The sequence below is a fragment of the Callospermophilus lateralis genome, chromosome 6, assembly GCF_048772815.1.
Source record: "Callospermophilus lateralis isolate mCalLat2 chromosome 6, mCalLat2.hap1, whole genome shotgun sequence".
Lineage (NCBI taxonomy): Eukaryota > Metazoa > Chordata > Mammalia > Rodentia > Sciuridae > Callospermophilus > Callospermophilus lateralis.
Window position 1 is genome coordinate 55,692,950 of NC_135310.1, and position 21,780 is coordinate 55,714,729.

The following is a 21,780-nucleotide window of genomic DNA, read 5'->3' on the forward strand; positions in this document are numbered from 1 at the left end:
AACAGAGGAACATATTAAATAAATTGTACTATAATCACAATATCTAATTTTATAAAACCATCAAAATTATATTGGTAGTGATCTTGTAAAAATATAGAGAAAACTTAATTTTGATATTATGTGAAGAAGTAAGCTTCAAAGTTATATACTGGTCACAAACATGCAAAAGGATTTTCTCATGGAATAAATAAAAGATAACAGGAAAACAGTGGTAGTTACCTTGGGTAGCTGGATTAGAGACATTTTAGCCTTCTAATTTTTTTGTCTTTTAAGTTTTCTATAAGAAAAGTGTGCCTTACAGTAACAAAAGTATGTTGTATTTTTAAATGATGCTAATATCTGTATGAAGAAAGTCCTTAATTTAAATTTTAATCACTCTTTTATTGTATCAAGACTAGATAGCAAAGCTACAAATATATGCAGATAGACACCCAAAAACATTTTATATTGGGAAAAAGTAAAAAAAAAAAAAAAATAGAAAGCCTATAAAATTCATGGTAAGGGGCTCTACTGAGGCGTAATTCAATGATAAAGCACTTGACTAACATGCATAAGGCCCTGGATTTGGTCCCCAGAACCATGAAACAAAATAAAACAAAATAAATTTGTAGTAAGAAGGCTAATTTGGGCTTTTGCAAAAGATGTCTTCAGCACTGAAAATAATGTGCATTATAGCATGTTTAAGGTAAACAAAGTGAGCTTTTCAGATTTCTTCATAGTTATTAAGATTCTGATCTTGTATTCAATTTTCTTACAATCCTGATATATGTTTTCTTTTCTGTTGTCTACAGGAAGTAATGGCTGAACATAATCCCCAGTTTCTCATTGAGCTAGACGGAAATAAGCCACCAGAGGAGCTCTTTATGGTGAGTGCAATGTTCAATGAAAATATATTACAGTTGGAAAATTTAAAAACCTTTTACAGTATTGTACTTATCTTAATACACATGAATAGATTTATCTTAACACCATTAATTTTTTAAAATTTTGTTTTGGTACTTTAAAATTTAATGTTATTTTTATTTATCTGTTCATATTAAAATCAAAACTACATTTAATACTACACTCAATCTTAACCAAAAGGCCAGATGACATCAAAACCACATTTTGAATTTAAAAGGTCTGTTTGGGTGGGAAAAAAATAAAAGGTCTGTTTGGCCTGATGCTATTGGCTCATACCTGTAAATCCAATGCTCAGGGGCTGTGAGACAGGAGGATCACAAGTTCAAGGCCCTATGCAATTTATTTTTTTAAGAGTTTTGTTTGTTTGGTTTTTAGTTGTAGATGGACACTATACCTTTATTTGTATGTGGTGCTGAGGATGGAATCCAGGGCCTCACACATGCTAGGCAAGCGCTCTACCACTGATCTACAACTGCAGCCCAGCTCTATGCAATTTAGGGAGACTGTGTCTAAAGGGCTGGGACTGTGGCTCAGTGGTAAAGTGCTCCTGGATTCAATTCCTGGTATCAAATAAATAGTTAATTTTGGGTATAGTATACTTCTTTACCCTCTTAATGTTGAGCTTCTCCTTGTAACTTGCTTTCACAAATAGGATGTGTGCAGAAGTAGCAGGGTACCAATTCCAGACTGGGGTTTTAAATAATTTTTGCAGTGAGGGCATGAGTTACCACTGAGTTAAATCCCCAGTCCTTTTGATTTTATTTTTTATTTTGAGATAGGGTCTTGCTAAGTTGCTTAGGGCCTCACTGAGTTGCTGAGGCTGGCCTCAAACTTGTATCCTCCTGTCTCAGCCTCCTGAGTCCCTAGAATTACAGTTGTGCACCACCACACCCGGCAAGACTGGGGGTTTAATAATCTTGGAAATTTTCAACCAAGCCTCTTAGACCTTCTGTCCTCTAGTGTGAACAAGTAGAAAACAAAATTCTGGGTATATTTTGAGGAAGAAAACAAGGGAAGGATGAATTGTGAATAACATAATCTTCCACAGACTACCACACACCAACATTATTTTTTTCTATCTCTCCATCTCTCACCTCAGATTCTGGTTACTAGCCCATTGTTTCTCCAGTTTCTTCCACATAGTTAGTGTCTACATTAGTTTTCTAGGGTTACCATGATCTATCCTATGTCTTACCAACTGGATAGCTTCTAATGACAGAAATTTATTCTCTCACAGTTCAGAGGCTGGAAGTCCAAACTCAAGATATTGTCTTGTTCCCTCCAAATCCTCTAGAGGAGGATCCATCATTGCCTCTCCCAGCTATGGTAGTCCCAGGTATTTCATGACTTATGGCAGCATTGCTCCTGTGTCTCCCTCCACCTTCACATGGTTTTCTTCCCTTTGTCTGAAGAGTTCCTATAGACCCAGACCTCTAGGGCCATGAATATTCAGGGACTGTAGGGTTGAAATATGTCCCTTAAAATATTCATGGGTTGAAATATGTCCCTCAAAAATATTTGTTAAAACCCTAACCTTAATACCTGTGAATATGACCTTATTTGGAAACAAGGTCTTTACATATTCAATCAGGTTGAGATCATGCATAATTAGGGTGGGCTCTATTTCAATATAGATTAGGACAAGAAATTCAGACACACAGAAGATGGCTATGTGACAACAGAGGCAAAGTTTGGAGTGATGCATAAACAAGTCAAGAAACACCAAAGATTGCCAGCAAACCACCAGAAGCCAGGAAAAAGTGATCAAGGAGTCTACCTGGAGGTTCAGAGGAAGCATGGCCTCCAATAATGAACCCATCACTTTTTCAGAATGTTTGAGATATTCAGATGTCAATGTATTCAAATGTTTGTTCTTATAATCCAGACAGTTATGGAACGACTTAAATATCTGAACCTAAAAAGAGCAGCTGTTGTGACCAAACTTCAGAGTTCAGAGGAAGAAATGATTGATATAACGGAAACTGTAAGTTACGCTTAACTGTTTGAAAATCTTTGTGTTCAATTTGTGTTGTAACCTTAGTTTGTATCTTTACAAGGTCTAAAAGAAATTTCAGGATACCTTTTTAAAAATGGGAGTTGGGAAGAAAAAATGGTTTTGGGAAGAAGATATAATATTAACACAATATTCTATTAGGTAACTAACTATAACACAACAAGATTTTTGAAACAAAAACAGGCCAGGCGTGATGGTGCATGCCAGTAATCCCAGTGACTCAGGAGACTGAGGCAGGTGGATCACAAGTTCAAATCCAGCCTCAGCAATTTAACAAGGCCCTAAGCAACTTAGTAAGACTGTGTCTCAAAATAAAACAAAAGGGTCCCATTATAAATAGATAGTTCTTGTGTGGTTTCAAGGACTTTGGATGAATATTCTTCAGCTAAAGGCAGGTAGTTTTTAGAGAATCAGTACAGCATAATGGTAATGTTTAAAGCAGCGATTTTTCAGTCCTGACTGCATGGTGGATTCATCTAGGAAGCTTTTAAAATAAATCAGTGCCCAAAGCAGTTAAAATAGAATTTCTGGGATAGGAACCTGGCATTAAATCAAACAAAACAAAACAGGATATGACATCAAATGCATATACAACAAAAGAAAAAATAGATAAATTTGACTTCATTAAAATTAAAAGCTAGGGGCTGGGTTTGTGGATCAGTGGTAGAATGCTTGCCTAGCACGGGGTGAGGCACGGGGTTCAATCCCCAGCACCACATAAAATAAATAAATTAATTAAATAAGGGTATTGTGTCCATTTATAACTAAAACACACTTTTAAAAAATTAAAAGCTATAGCTCAGTTGGTTGAGTGCTTACCTCACATCCCCAAGGCCCTGGGTTCAATCCCCAGTACCACCAAAAATAAATAAATAAATAAAAATAAAAGCTTTTGTGCATCAAAGGACACTATCAATAGAGTGAAAAGATAACCCATAAAATGGAGAGACTGTTTGCAAATCATACATCTGATGAGGGATATGTAAATAACTTCAATTCTACAGCAATAGAAGAATCCAATTCATAAATGGACAAGGAACTTGAACAGACATTTCTCCAAAGACGACTGATAAGTGGCCAACAAGCACATAAAAAGTTGTTCAACATCACTAAAATCATGGGGAAATGCAAATCAAGACTATAATAATTTTGAAAAGACTATAATGAGATACCTACTACCTCATACCATTATGATGACTCTCATCCAAAAAATAGGAAAAAAGTATTGACATATTGGAACCCTCTTGCATTGCTGGTGGGGTCATAAATGGAACAGCTTTTAAATGTTTAAAATGGTTTAATGTTTTCTCAAAAAGTTAAATAAAGAATTACCATATGATCCAGCAGGTCCACTTTTAGGTACTATCCCCAAGAAAATTGAAAGTAGGAACTCCATTAGATACTTGAACTTTAATGTCTATAACAGCTGTATTCCCAATAACCAGAATGTAGAAACACATCCCAATGTCCGTAAGTGGATGAATGGATAAGATACACACACACACACACACACACACACACACACACACCTGATAGAATATTATTCAGCCTTAAAAAGGAATGAAATTCTGATACATGATAAAATACAAATGAACCTTGAAAATACTGTGCTAAGTGAAACAAGCCAGACACAATAGAGCAAATAATATGATTTACACAAGGTACCTAGAATAGGCCAATTCAGAGAGTCAAAAAGTAGAAGTGAGAGTGCCAGGTCCTGAAGGAGAGGAGAATAGTGAGGTATGCTTCATAGGTGGAGTTTCTTTGGGGGAGGATGAAAGCGTGTTCTAGAAATAGTGTTGGTGGTTGTACACATTGTGAATGTAGTTAATCCCCCTGAATTGAACACTTAAAGATAGCTAGCTAAATGGTGAATTTTATGTTATGTATATTTTACAAAAAAAAAAAAAAAAAAGAACTTTCTAGGAGAGTCTACTGTAGATCCTGGGGGGGCGGGGAACTCACTGGTTTAAAGGAATAAGAGAGCAGCAAAGACCTTTATGAGAACTCAAGCTATGGGGAGTTTGGGAGCTATAAGTGCTGATGAATTTGTAGAGAGGGGGAGTGGGCCTGGGGACATGGTAAAGGAAGCTCAGTGTCAGGCTGGCACCATGCACGTGGAGGATACCAGCATTGGTTTCTAATCAGAATAACCTGGATTTGAAGTCCAGCTCCGCAGCCTACCAGACCTGTGGGATTTTGTAATTTTTTTTTCTTTATTCAATGATTAAAATAAAGGGGACAGTAAGTATTATGGCATTCTGTTATTGTAAGGATTACATGAGATCATACTTGTAAAGCACCTAGGACCAATAGTGACATTCAAAATATCTAACAACTGAATTGTGAGGCAGAACTGTCTTCGTGGACCTCTCACTGGATAGAAGGGCTCCACTCTTAGTTTAATGCTCTGCTGTTGCAATCTAGAAATTCTCAACTAAATTGAGAACAAGGACCTGTATTTTTTATTTTAATCCTATGTCTTACAGATGAGCCTATTCAGTGCCAGGTCATTCACCCAATGGTGATAGAGCCTTCAGTAGAGCTGAGAATCCTGCTGTGCCCACCATAATTATTTTATGTGCTAGATCATAGGAAGGGCCAGAGTTTCTTTGGGAGAGGTTTAGGCAGGAGTGTCTCCTGAGGGCAGTGGCTATCATTGTTAAATTTCTCATGCTCTCCTCCACCCTGACCTCAGCGGTCTCACATAAGCTCGGATTCAGTCTCTCCAGTTTTCTGACTGAAAGAGAGATGGTGGGAATGTAGGGGGAAGGGTAAGTGAATTAACTGAGGGGAGTGGGAGGTGGCTCTGGCTACTAGCACCCCCTTTCAAAGACTTCCAACCAGTCATCCTGTTTTATGCTCCCATTCATCCCCCTTCAGAGGTACTTGGTATCACCCAGGCCCGTGTCTTTCTAGGATTTTGGAGTCAACTGGCTTCTTATCCCCATTCATCCCACATCCATCCTTGCCACTGCAGATATTTTAGCTTTTGCCTTTCTCTGATCTAAACCAGTTACTAATCATGTGCTTTCTAGTTTTCAAAACTGTATAGCCACTGCTGGTCAGTTTCCAGCTCTGGCCATCATTTTGGTCTCTTCTTCCATTCTCCATGTCTTGGTGTACATATTCCTTTTTTTATGCCTCTGCTGTCATTTTAGGGAGTTTCAGGGAAGCAGTAAATATAGATGCAAGAATCCATTCTGCCTAGTTTAACCAGAAGGTAGTCCTTATCACTTTTAAGTCTTTAATACCAAACTCATTCAAAAACTCCTCTTCTCCTCACTCAGCACCTATTAGAAGTGTGGCTTGAGGAATAGGAATTTGAGAAGGGAATGTGGTCTGCTATTAAAATACTTTTCCCATGTTTGGACAGGAAGGAGGGATGATAAGGAAAGAGTGACCACCTCTTGACTTCTCTGGGTAGTTTCCAGTTCATTGTCTATGGGCTCCTTGGAGAAGGCTGTTGGCACCACTTGCCCCATCAATGAGGTTCTTAGTCTTAACACTTCCAGCCCTCAGTGAGGACTCTCATGCAACATCCTGGCAGTGTGCATGCCTCTTTGCTTTCAGATTTTACAATGGTCCAGGCAAGACCACAGTTCCCAATCTTGTCTGTGCTCTGTGGTCAGTTCTAGAGCCAGCAGGCATAATGCAATCCACATCTGAGTGTCAAAGGCAGTCTGGGCCCTTCCCCCCTCCCAGGTGCCTGGTGGGCCATCTTGTCCTAGTTCTGTCATTCCCTGCTAAGATAGCACAAAGACAGGTGAATCTTTTGACAGTCTTTGAGGTCTGGAAGTTACCAACAGAAATGATTGCTTGTGGCTTTTGTCCCAGCGGCTTAAGCACTCAGACCTTTTGCCCACCCAGGGACACCACTTGCCCGGTTGCTCATGACTAAAACACTCAGGGGTCACTCCAGGGGAACTGGGCTAATTTGGCTGCGTGAAATAACCAAACAAGAGACAGAAATACCTTTTTCTTTGGGGATGCTGTGATGGCTCCTCTGACCTTAAGGGTAGAGGGAGAGAGAGAGAGAGAGAGAGAGAGAGAAAGAGAGAGAGAGAGAGAGAGAGCGCCCCACACATGGTATTCAAATGAGGTAAGGGGTCAGGTTTCAAGGGGCTGAGTCTACCTTCATGATGCCCACTGTCAGCAGGTTGACTGACATCTGGGTAGGCCACATCCAAGGGCACAGTAAAAGAAGGGGATACACACAAGGCACTTCCATGGAAAATTCTATCCTAAACAGGGCAAGGGGTAATATTACAAAGGAACAGGTGAGCACAGCTCCATTCATGGGGATGTGGGAAGGCACGCCCATGCAAGAAACTAAACACAGTTGCTGGAATCCTAGAAAAGCAGGGCAGTCTAGCAGCATGCTGCCACCTGACACCTCATCACTTAGCAGGGGAGTTAACTCAGTCACGTGCGAGGTTGGTCTCCCACAATTGCTGAGGGAGATTTAAAGTTTCAGAATGAAAGTTTTACCCCTTATAAGTTAAGTAAATGCAAAAACAATCTGTATATAACATTTACTATTTAAAAGCTTAGATAAATTGACTAAAAATCTGCTACATTTTAAAACTTTTTCCATAAGAATTTTTGAAGGGCTGAGGATGTAACTTGCTGGTAGAGCACTCCTCTAGCAACACAAGCTCTAGGTCCAATCCCCAGTACCACCAATAAAAGAAAAAGATTTTTAGAATCTGATTTTTGCAGGAGATATGATAGAGAATGTCCTTTCTATCCCATGCTCACTCTACCACATAATAAAAAATGTTCAGTAAAATTGAAATAAGGATTTTTTAAATGAAATGAAAATTAGTCTCATTAAACCTGGGGACAAGTACAAAATGTTGTGATTAAGAAAAAGCCCTGGGGCTGGGGTTGTAGCTCAGTGGTGGAGTGCTCACCTAGCGCATGTGAGGCCCTGGGTTCGATCCTCAGCACCACATAAAATAAATAAAATAAAGGTATTGTGTCCAACTACAACTAAAAAATAAATATTAAAAAAAGAAAAAGGTCCAAATTTGCATTCAACATTATTTCTTAAATAGTAAAGCATCATCAAATAAGAATCAAAATATTTGATACCGCTCCCTTTAGCACAATTTATGCCCACATTTTTCAATGTAGTATTTGTGATTTGCAGGACGAGCTATTTCGTACTCTCTCAGCTTATAAACTTATTGCACCAAGATACAGATGGCGTAGAAGCAAATGGGGACGCACATGTCCTGTGGCTTTAAAAGAAGGTAACATTTATTCAGGATTACCAGATTTTTCTGTGAGGTAAGTAAGACTTTCAGAACTTAATTTAAAATTTGTCCACCTATGTTTTCAGTTGTTTATTGTTACGATGTGTTTTAAGTTTTCTAGGTAAAATATACTGTCTTTCATCAGAAGAAACATTAAAAACTTTTTTATTGAATCCACGTCCCTTTCTTCTTCCACCTATGCCAATACCACCGTGTAAAATATTCATCTTTGGACCTCAATATTCAGGGAAAACAACACTTAGCCATTTGATTGCAAACTATTACAAAGGAAAGGTAACTACCTACTTATCTGCTCATCTATCTATCCTTGACTCTAATTTGTAGGATTTCATTTCTATTGTTTTCTGCATTTCATACTGTCAGCTGGGAAATTACTCCACTGAGCTCCCAGTGGGAAAGACATCTTCTTTCCTCCTTCCGGTTATTGGCACTTCTCCTGCTTCCTAGAAGCCCTCAGATTTGAATGTCCTGTCACCCAGATGATGCCACCTATCACCTTCTTCCACTCTGTTTCCTGGGTTGCACCCCCCTGCCTCACTCTCAGTCTCCCCACGGTCCCACTCCTGCCCTGATCCTCAGTGATTTCAACATCTGCAAAGACGATCCTCCCAGCTCCCTGGTCTGTCAGTTCTTTGCCCTCTTTTCCCCCAGTGATCTTATTTACTCAGTAAATGAAGAGAAATTATTTTTATCTCAGACTGGAGTGACAGCAGTAAAGGTAGTAAGAAGCAGTCTGATCTGGGATAGAACTTGAAAGTAGAGCCAGATGTTTTGATGAGAGATTGGAATGTAGAGAAATTATAAGAAGGTCAGTGTGTCTACAGTGTTATCTATGAAAGGAGTAGGAGCATCCCGTGGTGGTTGAAGATGTAGTCAGAGCAGTGCAGGTCATGGGAAGGTTGGGGAGTGATTCAAAATGCTGTTAGATTCTTTTCAGCACAGGAGTGACATTTTCAATTTGCCTTTAACTTCTTTATTATGAAATATGACAAATATACAGAAAAGTGAAACTCCATAAATCATTTTAAAATAAACCTTCTGTATAACTACCACCCTAGGTTAAATATGTTTCCAACACTCCAGAAGACTTTTCCATGCCTCTTCCCATTATAAGTCCCTACAACAACCCGCCTCCACAAAGGAGGTAACTGCTACCTGTTTTATGGTATTTGTTTCCACACTCTCGTGGTTTTAGCATATCAAACATCATGGATTAGTTTTGCATGTTTTTGAAAATTATTTTTTACTTGTCAATGGTCGTTTATCTTATTTACTTATATGTGGTGGTAAGAATCAAACCCAGTGCCTCACATGTGCTAGGCAAGCACTCTACTGCCGAGCCCCTAGATTTGCATATTTTTTGAGCTTTGTGGGCTTAAAAAAATTTGTGTTCTTTGTGCCTGTCTTCTTTCACTTAATATTATGATTGCAATATTTATTCATGTTCTATACATAGCTGTAGCTCAATCATTTTATGATAAAATGCATTCAACAGATAAATTATAATTTATCCATATTTGGGTGTCAATAAAACTTGATGTATTATGAATAATACTGCTATAGATAGTCTTGTATGTGTCTCTTGGAGTACACATGTATGTATTTATGTTTTGGAGATATATCTAGGAGGACAATTTCTGGGACACAGAAGTGTGCATACGTTTAACTTGAGTAGGTAATTCCAGAATAATTCTACTAATTTACAATCCTATCTGCATGGTATGAATGTTCTGTTTTTCCAGAGTCCTGCCAGTTCTTCTTGTGTCAGTCTTTCTGATTTTATCCATTCAAGTGGGCATTTAATAATATCTCACTGTAGTTTTAATTTACACTGCCCTAATAACTGATGAGGTTGAACATTTTTCAAATGCTTACAGGCCATTCAAGATATTCTCTTTCTGAAGTGTTTGTTCAAGTGTCCTGTCCACTTTTATTGTATATTTTTACATGTTGTCAGTAGGAGTTACATTGTCTGCAGACCACTTTTTTTGTTGATTTTAAGCAATACAGATATTTTCTGTCACCCTGTGGTTTGCTGTTTTGCTTTTTTTGGTGGCATTTGTCAGTGAACACAAGTTCTTGATTTTAGTGGAGAATAGTTTGTCAAGCTTGTCCTTTTTTATCAGTACTTTTATGACTCACCTTTAAGAAAGAAATTTTTACTTGCCAAGCATCATGAAGATATTATATTAACTTCTAAAAATTTTGGACTTTCACATTTAGATGTAAACTATACCTAGGATTGACTTTCTTGTGAGTAAATTTCATGGAGTAAATTTTACTTTTTCCCATACAGATATGCAGTTATCCCAGGATCATTTAAGGAAAAAACCTGTCCTTTATCCACTGTTTACAGTGCTCCCTTTGTTTTAAAGCATGTTTTAATACATGTGCATTAAATACATGTGTGGGGGCTCTGTGGTCTATTCCATTATTCTCTTCTGCTATTGTTCTGCCAATGCTATGTTGACAGATTATTTTAGCTCTTCAGTAAGTCCTGATGTCAGATGGAGCAAGGTCTTTCATCCTGTTGCTCTCTTTCAGAGGTACATTAACTATTCATGGTCCTTTGTAATATTTTGGAATTTTAATTGGGATTATATCAGATATATAGATCAGTTGGGAGAATGGGAATCTTCACTGAATTGACTCCTCTAGTCCATAAATATATACTCCACCATTTATTTAAATCTTTTAAAATTTTTATGAGTAAAAATTTAAGAGTTTTCTGTGCAAAAGTTTACATAGACCTCTAGATATTTGATGGGATTGGATACTATTATAGATAATATCATTTTTAACTTATTAAAAGTTTTGCATTATCATCACTGCTTTTCTTTAAGGAGTCACTCAAGACACAATGCCTAGCACCACTTCTAATATTAATTGGTCTTTTTTACTTTTCTTAGTGCATAGGTCTTTTAATTCAAACATACCCTCAAAATATATCCTCAGATAATATATTCCTGTAAAATCTCACTTGGTTTTAAAGCCTCTTAGATTATACAGATCCCCCAATATAACATTTTTTCACACTCCATTTATATTTACATCTTCAAAACAAAACTCCACAATTTTATTAAAATATGCAGGAAGAGTATTATGATACATTTCAACTACAATATCAAAATCATGTGTAGTGGTTTAGAAAATTTCGTCATGAGTCTCAAATGTTGGCCCTAATAAAGTTCATATTACTGTATGCATAGCAACTGTATGTTATCAGTCATATTGTTTGGTGATCACATAGTAATATGTTAACATTTATATTAAAACAGGATAAGCTATCTATTGCTTGTATTTAGGCATTTTATTGCATTTGAGTTACATGATAGAATTTGGGTAAATATAAAATGCATTATGACCTTACCATTTAAAATCATGAGAAATTATTATGTCCGACCCTCAGAAACTATGAAATAATAAATGTTTGTTGTTTAAGCTAGTAATGTGGGGGATAATATTTTTCAGCAATCAAACAGTTAATATACTCCAAAACAGTTTTAAAGGTGAGTGATTATATTTCATCAGAATATAAGACATATTTCTGATAGAAGGCTTCAGTTTTGAAAAACTGATATACAATAGCCTGGGAAAAGATCTTTGAAACAACTATAACTAAAAGAGTACTTCTACCACTGTGGATGTACTGTACCTATAATGTATGAAGACACAAATTGGTGTCAACATACTTTTATACAACCAGAGATATTAAAAATTGTGCTGTATATGTATAACAAGAATTGTAATGCATTCCGCTGTCATTTATTTATTTTTTTAAAAAATCAATTAAAAAATACATAATATAAAATGGAGGAAATTAAGTTTAAAATAGAATATATATAAAGACAAAATAAATATAGTTTTGCTGATCCAAAAAAAATTCAATAGAAGGGTTTTTAATTTAAAAAAATAGCAGAAATTTAGTAGAAAATGACAAAGAGATGAAGAAAAAGAATAGGAGAGAAAAACCATGAACTCTGTCATCCAGTAGGAATTCTAGAAGGAACAATCAGAGAGAAGAATATTATCAAAGAAAATTTCCCAGATTAAAGAACATGTTTCCAGATTCAAATGACCCAATGAGCCTGGCATGGTGGTGCACACCTGCAATTCCAGCTACCTGAGAGGCTAAGGAAGGAAGATCGAAAGTTCAAGACCTGCTTGAACATCTTAACAAGACCTGTCTGAAAATCAAATAAAATAAAGGGTAGAGATAATGACTCAGTGGTAGGGCACATGTGTGGGGTCCTGGGTTCAATCCCCAATACCTCAAAAAGCAAATAAAAATAAATGATCCATGGGCTGGGGATATAGCTCAGTTGGTAGAGTGCTTGCTTTGCATGCACAAGGCCTTGGGTTCAATCCCCAGAACCACACAAGAAAAAATAAAAAATAAATGGTTCTGTGAATATCTAGTATAATGAAGGGACAAAGACTCTTAGGCACATCACTTGAAATCACAGGACATTGGGGACAAAGATCCAGAAGCTTATGGGAAAATAACCTAGAAAACTTTGGAGAGAATAACTAGTTTTCATACTAAGGACTAGGAATTCAAATAGTATGGTTCCTCTCAACCACAATTCTGAAAAACAGATGACAATTTTGAGGGGCAGTGATTCCAGCCAAGAATTTTTATGTTGTAATAAATCAAGTCCAATGAGAGAATGAGGGCACTTGCAATTACAAAAAAAAACCAACTATTTTCTGTGTTAGTCAGCTTTTCGTGACTGTGACCAAAATACCTGACAATAACAACATAAAGGAGGAAAGATTTATTTTGGTTCATGGTTTCAGTCCACGGTCAGCTGGCTCTGTTGCTTTGGGCCTGATGTGAGCCAGAACATCATGGTGGAAGATCATGGCAGAGCAAAGTTCAAAGCAGCCAGGAAGTAGAGGCAGGATAAGCAGGAAGAAGATAGAGTTCCCCAGGGTACAACCCCAGGAACTTTCTTCCGCCAACCATGCCCCAAACCTATGTTTTGTACCACCTCCCAGTAGTCCATTTAAATTATTAATCCATCAAATGGATTAATTTACTGATAAATTAGAGTCCCTATGATCCAATCATTTTCTAAAAGTCCCATCTTTGAACATTGCTGCATTGGGAACCAAGCCTTCAACACATGAGACTTTGGAGGACATTTCATATCTGAACCACAAAACCTCCCAAGTTGTCTTTCTCAGGAAGCCACTGGAGGATATGCTCCATCAAAATGAGAGCTTAAGCCAAGAAGAAAAAGGGTATTTATGACAGGAGAGAGGGAAAGGAAATACCAAGATGGTGGGGAGGGACAGTTCATGATGGCAGTTGTTCTGTAAGCCTGGAAAATAACCAGTCCAGAATAGGGCAGGAGACCAGAAGTCTCCAAAAGAGAGAACTACAGGAAGAAGATGCTTACTGAATGTGTTCAAATGTATCAAGAGGAGATTTATACTGCTAAGGAAGAGTTTGGGAATTCATTATTGATATATACATAGAAAACCAAGCAAACTGAAACAACCCACTAGAATAGAAATTTAATGAAAAACACTCTACATACTTCAGCTGTTAATAATTGTTATTATTAACATAAACTTAATAACATAAACAATGCATACTTTTCTAAAAGTATTATCTATCTCTTTTGAGGGAATTTGGGAAAAGAAATTTGTGTATGCATGTGTATCTTAGACTTCTAATTTGTTCATTGTTTGAAAAAAAGAAGAGTTATAACCAGATGATTGAAGTGTAAAAACCGAAAGAAAAAAAAAACTGAAGTCAAAAAAAATTAAAAGTTTAAACTTTTGACAGCACAAGGAGTAAATTTTTTATATATTTTTCATATATGTGTGTTTTCGTTATCTATTACTGCATTAAAAATTACCCCAACTGAGCCAGGTACAGTGACACATGCCTTTAATCCCAGCTACTTGGGAGGCCATGGCAGAAGGATCAGATGAGGCCAGGAGTTCAAAACTAGTGTGACCTATCCCCTTAAAAAAATACCACCCCAAACTTAGCAGATTTGAAGTTACAATACACATTTCTTATCTTGCATAGTTTCACCAGGTCAGGAATTTAGGAATGACTTAGATGGGTGACTCTGTCCTGATTTTTTCATGAGATTGCAGTCAAGATATTGACTGCAGCCAAAGTCCTCTGAAGGCTTGGCTGGGACTGGAAGATGGCTCTGTCACATGAATGAGCTCTTCACAGGTCTGCTTTTGTGTCCCAGTCACATGGCTACTAGCTTCCCTCAGAGAGAGTGAACCAAGGAGGGAGCTGCGATGTCTCTCATGATTTACTCTCAAAAATCACCCGTTGTCATTTGTGCCACACTTTATCCTTTTTTTTTTATATTGGTTCTTTATTCTTTTAAAACAAAACACTAAGTCCTACCTACATTAAAGAAGAGAAGTAGGCTTCACTTTGTAAAGGGAGACACATCAAAAGATGTATAGGCAAATTGTAAGCCCAGCACAATATGGGTCAGACAAATGAATTATCATCTTAAAATATAAAGAGAAAAATCACTGTGTATATAAAGCCATGTCACAGCCCCATCTCTCAGCCAAGGGCATTTTTTCAGAAGACACACCAGTGAGGGGTGATGGGGGATTGAGAAAAGACAGACGGACACACATAGAAAGAAAAAGCTGGGGCCAGGTGGGATGTTTTTCTCTGATACAGGCATAATGAACCCAAGCTAGCTCAGCATGTTTATTGTATAGGTTTCACCAAAGGTTATTTGTGGAAAGTTTCAGCAAATCAAGCAATCTGAAAGACAGGACTGGCAAGACATTAGGGTTATCTTGTTATGCTCAGAATTCTTTATCCCCAGGAGCTGGTGCCTGAGCTCAAGGTCCTGATTGATACAACTCTGCATCTTTGCCCAGAGCCTCCTCAGGCAGGGTGTCACCATAGCAACTGGGCTATCTTGACCTTTACATTTGCACAGGAAGTTCCCAGCACAATGTAGCCGCAAGGCAGTCAGAGAGACCACGAGTCAAATCACCATTCTGCACAAAGCCCCTGTGGGAAAAAAATAACAGGCAATTCACAAAATAGTAGATATAAATAACCATTAAACATTAGAAAAAGGGGACTGGGACATAGCTCAGTGAATGCTTGCCTGCCATTTAAGAGGCTTTGATTTGCAACATAGAAAAAAAAATCACCTCCCTGAAAAACAGAGAGATACCAAAAAACATATGTCATGTCAATCTCATTGTTAGATTTAAAAGATTACTGTTAACACCCAATACTGACATGTAGATAGGAGAGGGGAAAGTACATCCTCTTATGTTGCTGAAAATAATATCACCATTTGGAATAGCAATTGGAACTAACATATACAAGCCTAAAATCCATGCATGTCCTTTGAACTATTGAACTTTATGCATTTTTCTAAAGAAACTATAATATCAAGAATATTGTACATAATTGTATTCATCATAGCTTAACTTATATCTAAATATATATTTAAAACATGTATACCTAAATATATATTATCAGCATTTTAGTTTAAACAAGTTTAAATCTAATTCATCTAATGCAAGTCTGTGTACCCATTTAAAAATGATGATGTTGATGTGGACTTGTTGGCATGGATTAAGACAATATAAGTACATGGAAGAGAAGAATGGAGTCTAGGAATCTAGAAATAGTAATTCAACTTAAAAGAAATATAGAAATCTCTTTCAAAGATTCCAATATACAGTATTAAGTTTATTATCTACCTGACAAAAGATATATACTCAGAACATATAAAGAATCATAAGTCAATCTTTTAAATAAACAAAAGTTGAACATGTGCCCAGAAAGAAAAGTGAGGGGCTGGGGTTGTAGCTCAGTGGTAGAGCACTTGCCTAGTACATGTGAGGCCCTGCATTCAATCCTCAGCACCACCACCTAAAAATGAATAAATAAAATGAGGGTATTATATCAATAACTAAAAAATATTTTTTTAAAAATAAAAGTGTACAGCTAATAATTTCAATAAGTTTGAAATTATTAGTGATAAAGGAAATATAAATTTAAACTATAATGAGATACTTCTTCACATCGACTAAAATTATTAAAATTTTAAAATTCACAAAGCCAAGTGTTGGTGAGGATATGGAGACACTGAAACTTTCATACATTGCTGGTAGAGATGTAAAATCATTTACCCACTCTGATGGTTAATTTGATGGTTAATTATAATATAAAGTCAAATATAATTCCATTCTAAAGTGTTTACCCAAGAGACCTGGAAACACATGTCTACAAAAGATTTCTATACAAATGATGACCATACCTTCCTTCATGATAGTCAAATCCTGGACACAGCCCAAGGTCCATCAATATATGAGTGGATTAAAAAAAATCTGTGTACATTCATACAATGGAACACTGCTCAGCAATAAAAAGGGACCCCTGCAATCACACTCATCAAAATCATTCTGACCAATTTTTTAAGGGGAGAAAGTATGGAAAAAGATTATATGTTGTATCATTCCATTTACTTAAAATTTTAGAAAAAGTAAAATTAATTTGTAGTGACAGAAGCAGAAAGTGGTTGCCAAGAACCTGGAATGAAAGCTGGGAAAGGGAGAAGAGGAGGGAAGGTATTAACTACGCAGGGACATAAAGGGAACATTTTGGGGTGATATTGAAGTTCTATATCTTGATTTTGGTGGTTGTTATGTAAAAACTCATCAAACTGTATATGTAAATTGGTACCTTTTATTTATTTAAGTTATATATTCAAAGTTAATTTAATACGTTTAAAATTTTTTTTGATTAAGGAAAATATATGTAACCAAATATATATATTTCCAAAAATATATATGTATCATGTATATCCATACATATGTATACATGTACATATGAATATATACATGAAATCCATGCATGAAAGATATGGATGAATGCCTATTAAAGCAAGTACTCAAAGTCAGTGAATTCTGAACACAATTCCAGAGATACCTGAAATGGTACTAATATTTTTAGAAGATAGGCATAGATAGATAGATGATATAGATAAACAGAAGAACAACGTTTTGTATTCTCAGTACCTTGAGTTTTTTTAATTGGAGCATTATAGTTTTATATATTGATTGGGTTCATTTTGACAAAATCATACATACATGGAATTATATTTCATTACTTGTTATAAAGGAACACCTGTGGAGAAAACCTGTGAGGAGACACACAAAAGAACAGACACAGACACAGGGTACAAGCGGGCAGATAGGATGGAGCAGAGAGTGAAGTGAAGTGGTGAAAAAGAGGTGCAGAAGTGAAGTGTTCGCTCCTCCCTGCCTGGGAGTTTATTAACTCCAAGAACACACACCTCCCGTTACCATGACTGTATTCTAATTAGTATTTCTTTAACCCTGAGTGCTAACTGAGATAAGATCCAGGTTAGAATAAACATGGGGTCCCTATCCTCCAGGGGCATTACCGTGGAGACGATAGTGCTTGCCTAATTATCTTATTCCCTCAGAGGGGTACGGCTGGGCATCCCAGGTGTGGGAAGCAGGGTAAACTTGTGAAGGACATTGCTATGGCAGCCCGGCATCCTGTGCTTTCGCCCAGGAATTTCCCAGTAGCCAGGTATATACTAGCAGCTGGGCTTGGCACAGAAACTTCCTAGTCCCCAAGCATGTCACAGTTACAAAGTTTGTAGAACCCCAATCCCAAACACAGAGCTCCCACACCTTGTTCCCCCAGTTTTCCCTCCCTCTTCTCTCCCTCTTTCTCCTTCCTCTACTCTACTGATCTTCCTTTCTTTCCTTTATTTACTTATCTTTGATTGAGTACCTTGTGTTTATGTGGATTTTCTTGAATATTCTTTGCAGGTCATTGACTATACCACAGTCGTTCAGCCAATTTTTGATGCAGCCCGTGAATCATTAATAGAAAATTCTATAGCCGAGGCCACTGAAGCAGCTATCAAAGTGGTGAAAGAAAATCTTCTTGCAGAACTACAAGCTAAAAGACAAGGTGAACCATCTTTTTTAAATGTGCATTTTAAGTTTTGGTCAGCTATTAAGTCTGGCTACTTTAGCGCAAGGACTGTTTTTTTGCTCATCTTGCTATCAGCCCCTTGCACATTATGGTTTCTTAATAAATGGTGGTAGGAATGAGTAAACATAAACCAACTCATAAGTAAATAAAGAAAATTCAATTATAGACCTCCAAGGAAAGGAATCAGAAGGAGTTTCCAAATTTGAATGTCTTTATTTTTATGTATCTACTCACTGGGTAGAGACAGTTTGAGTAGTATTCACACCTTTATCTATATTGGCAATTAAAACAACAGCAAGACACACCTGACTCCAGTGTAATTTGTTGTTTTATGTTTATATGTCAGCCCTGATTATACTTAAGTCTTTCTGTTTGGGAAATATTAATTTCAAATTCAAAAAGTCATAATGCTGTGAAACTGGAAGAAATCTTTGAGATCAGTTAATAAATTCTCTAATTTTACAGATGAGAAATTGAGGTTCATAGAAGATAAATGGCTCCTTGAAACCACCCCAGTACCAGCTAAGACTTGAACTCTCATTTCCAAAGCCTCCTGCTTTTTCTCCTGACTAATCATACCTGTTTGGGTTCCAGTACCATGCTGGTTTTGTTACTATAGCTCTGTAGTATAATTTGAAGTCAGGTATTGTGATGCCTCCTGTTTCACTTCTCTCACCACGAATTGCTTTGGCTATTCCAGGCCTCTTATTTTTCCAAATGAATTTCATGACTGATTTTTCTGTTTCTATGAAGAAGGTCATTGAATCTGTGAATCACTTTGGTAGTATGGCCCTTTTGACTGTTTCTGCCTACCCAAGAACATGGGAGGTCTTTCCATCTTTTAAGGTCTTCTTCAATTTCTTTCTTTAGTGTTCTGTAGTTTTCATTGTAGAGGTCCTTCACCTATTTTGTTAGGTTGATTTCCAAGTATTCTTTTGTTTGAGACTATTTTGAATAGGATAGTTTTCCTAAATTCTTTTTTAGCAGACTTATCCTTGGAGTATAGGAACCAAATTGATTTATGGGTATTGATCTTGTATCCAGTGATTTTGTTGAATTCATTTATGAGCTCTAGAAGTCTTCAGGTGGCGTTTTGGGGTCTTCTAAATATAAGATCATGTCATTGACAAACAGAGATAATTTCAACTCCTTTTTTCCTAGTCTATCCATTTAATTCCTTCTCTTACTAATTGTTCTGGTCAGAGTTTCAATGGCCATGTTGAATCGGAATGGTGAAAGTGGGCATCCTTGTCTCATTCCTGTTTTTAGAAAAAATGCTTTCAGTTTTTCTCCATTCAGAATAATGTTGGCCTTGGGTTTGTCTCCTATAGCCTTTACAATGTTGAGGTTAGTTCCTCTAGTTTTTATAGTATTTTAAACATGAAATGAATGCTGCACTTTGTCAAATACTCTTTCTGCAACTATCGAAATAATCATGTGATTCTTGTCTATAAGTTTATTTATGTGGTGGATTACATTCATTGATTCCATATGTTGAACCAACCTTGCATCCCGGAGATGAATCCTACTCAATCATGGAACACTATTTTTTGATGTGTTTTTGTGTGTAGTTTGCCAATAATTTATTAAGAATTTTTTTTGTATCTATTTTCATCAAGGATATTGGTCTAGAGTTTTTTTTTTCCTTGATGTGTCTTTATCTGGTTTTGGTATTGGAGTGATACTAGCTTTATAGAATGAGTTTTTCTGAGTTCCTCCTGTTCTATTTCATGGAATAATTTGAGGAAGATTGGTATTAGTTCTTCTTTAAAGGTCTGGTAGAATTCAGCTGAGAATCCATCCAATTCTGGGCTTTTTGTTGTTGTTGTTGTTGTTGGAAAGTTTTTCTTGACTGCTTCGATTTCATTATAGAAATTAATCTGTTTTAAGTTTTCTTTCCTTCCTGGTTCAATTTGGCTATGTCGTATGTCTGTAGGAATTTTTCCATGTCTTCAGGATTTTCTATTTTATCGGAGTATAAATTTTCAAAATAGTTTCTGATGATCCTTTGTATTTCAGTAGTGTCTGTGGTGATCTTTCCTTTTCTATCTTTGAATTTGATAATCTGAGGCTTTTCTCTCTTTGTTAGTTTAGCAAAAGGTTTATCAATTTTATTTATCCTTTCAAAAAACCAAATCTTTGTTTCATTGATCTTTTGTATTTTTTAATCTCAATTTTATTGATTTTTATCTCTGATTTTAATGATTTCTTACTGATTTTGGTATTGTTGTTTTCTTCTTTTTCTAGGATCTTGAGATGTAATATTAGGTTATTTATTTAGTATCTTTCTGTTCTTTTAAGTGTGTGAGCTCAGTGCTATGAACTTTCTTCTTAGAATTGCCTTCATACTGTCCCAAAGATTTTGATATGTTGTATCACTGTTCTCATTTACCTTTAAGGAATTTTTTATTCTCCACTGATTTCTTCTGATATCTATTCATTGTTTAAGAGAGTATTATTTAATCTCCAGGTGTTAGAGTGATTTCTATTTTTTATCTTATCATTGATTTTTAATTTCATTCCATTATAATCTGATAGAATGCAACATATTATCTGTATTTTTTATATTTGCTAAGATTGGCTTTGTGACCCTAAATATGATCTATCCTAGAAATGTTCCATGTGCTGCTGAGAAGAAAGTGAATTCAGTTATTGATGGATGAAATATTCTAAAAATGTCTGCCTGTCCAAATTATTAATTATACTTTTTAGTTCTATAGAATCTTTGCTTAGTTTTTGTTTGGAAGATCTATATAGTAATGAGAGAGGTGTGTTAAAGTCACCCAGTATTGTTGTATTAAGGTCTATTTGATTCTTAATATTGAGAAAGGTGTGTTTGATGTACATAGATGCTCCATTATTTGGGGTATAAATATTTACGATTGTTATATCTTGTTGATATATGATTCCCTTAAGCAGTATTAATCTCTTCTGATTAATTTTGGCTTGAATTTTACTTTATCTGATACAAGAATGGTAACCTCTGCTTGTTTACAAGATCCATTTGAGTGGTATACTTTCCCCATCCTTTTGCATTCTGTCTGTGGATGTCTTTGCCTGTGAGATGAGTCTCTTGCAGACAGCACATGGGTCTTATTTTTTAATCCAACTTTTGAACCTATGTATTTTGACTGATGATTTTAGACCACAGACACTACTGATGAGTTTAGACACATTCAATGTTATTATTAAGAAATGATTTTTATTTCCTGCCATTTTTATTTTTTTCTAGTGTTTAGATTGGATTTGATAATCCTTTGATCGACTATTCTTACAGTGTAATGCCTCTTTATGCTGGTTTTCATTTCTTCTTCATGAAATATTGTATTGAGTATGTTTTTCAGTGCAGGCTTTCTAGTTATGAATTCTTACAGCTTTTGTTTATCATGGAAGGTTTTTATTTCATCTTCAATTTTAAAGCTTAATTTTTTTAAATTAATTTTTATTGTTGGTTGTTCAAAACATTACAAAGTTCTTGATTAAAGCTTAATTTTGCTGGGTATAATATTCTTAGTTGGCATCCATTATCTTTCAGAGTTTGGTATATATTATTCTAATTCCTCCCCACTTTAAAGGTTGAG

The 21,780-nt window shown here is 36.1% G+C and overlaps 1 protein-coding gene across 1 annotated transcript in view; it reads left to right on the top strand.

Moving 5' to 3' along the window:
- Positions 1–21,780, top strand: part of Ak9 (adenylate kinase 9) — a 117,043-nt gene that overhangs the window by 18,461 nt on the left and 76,802 nt on the right. Inside the window, exons 8-12 of the mRNA XM_076859460.2 lie at positions 792–870; positions 2,793–2,887; positions 8,073–8,212; positions 8,292–8,472; positions 18,031–18,175. Coding sequence (XP_076715575.2) covers positions 792–870; positions 2,793–2,887; positions 8,073–8,212; positions 8,292–8,472; positions 18,031–18,175 — 640 coding nt within the window. The remainder of the gene's footprint in view (positions 1–791; positions 871–2,792; positions 2,888–8,072; positions 8,213–8,291; positions 8,473–18,030; positions 18,176–21,780) is intronic.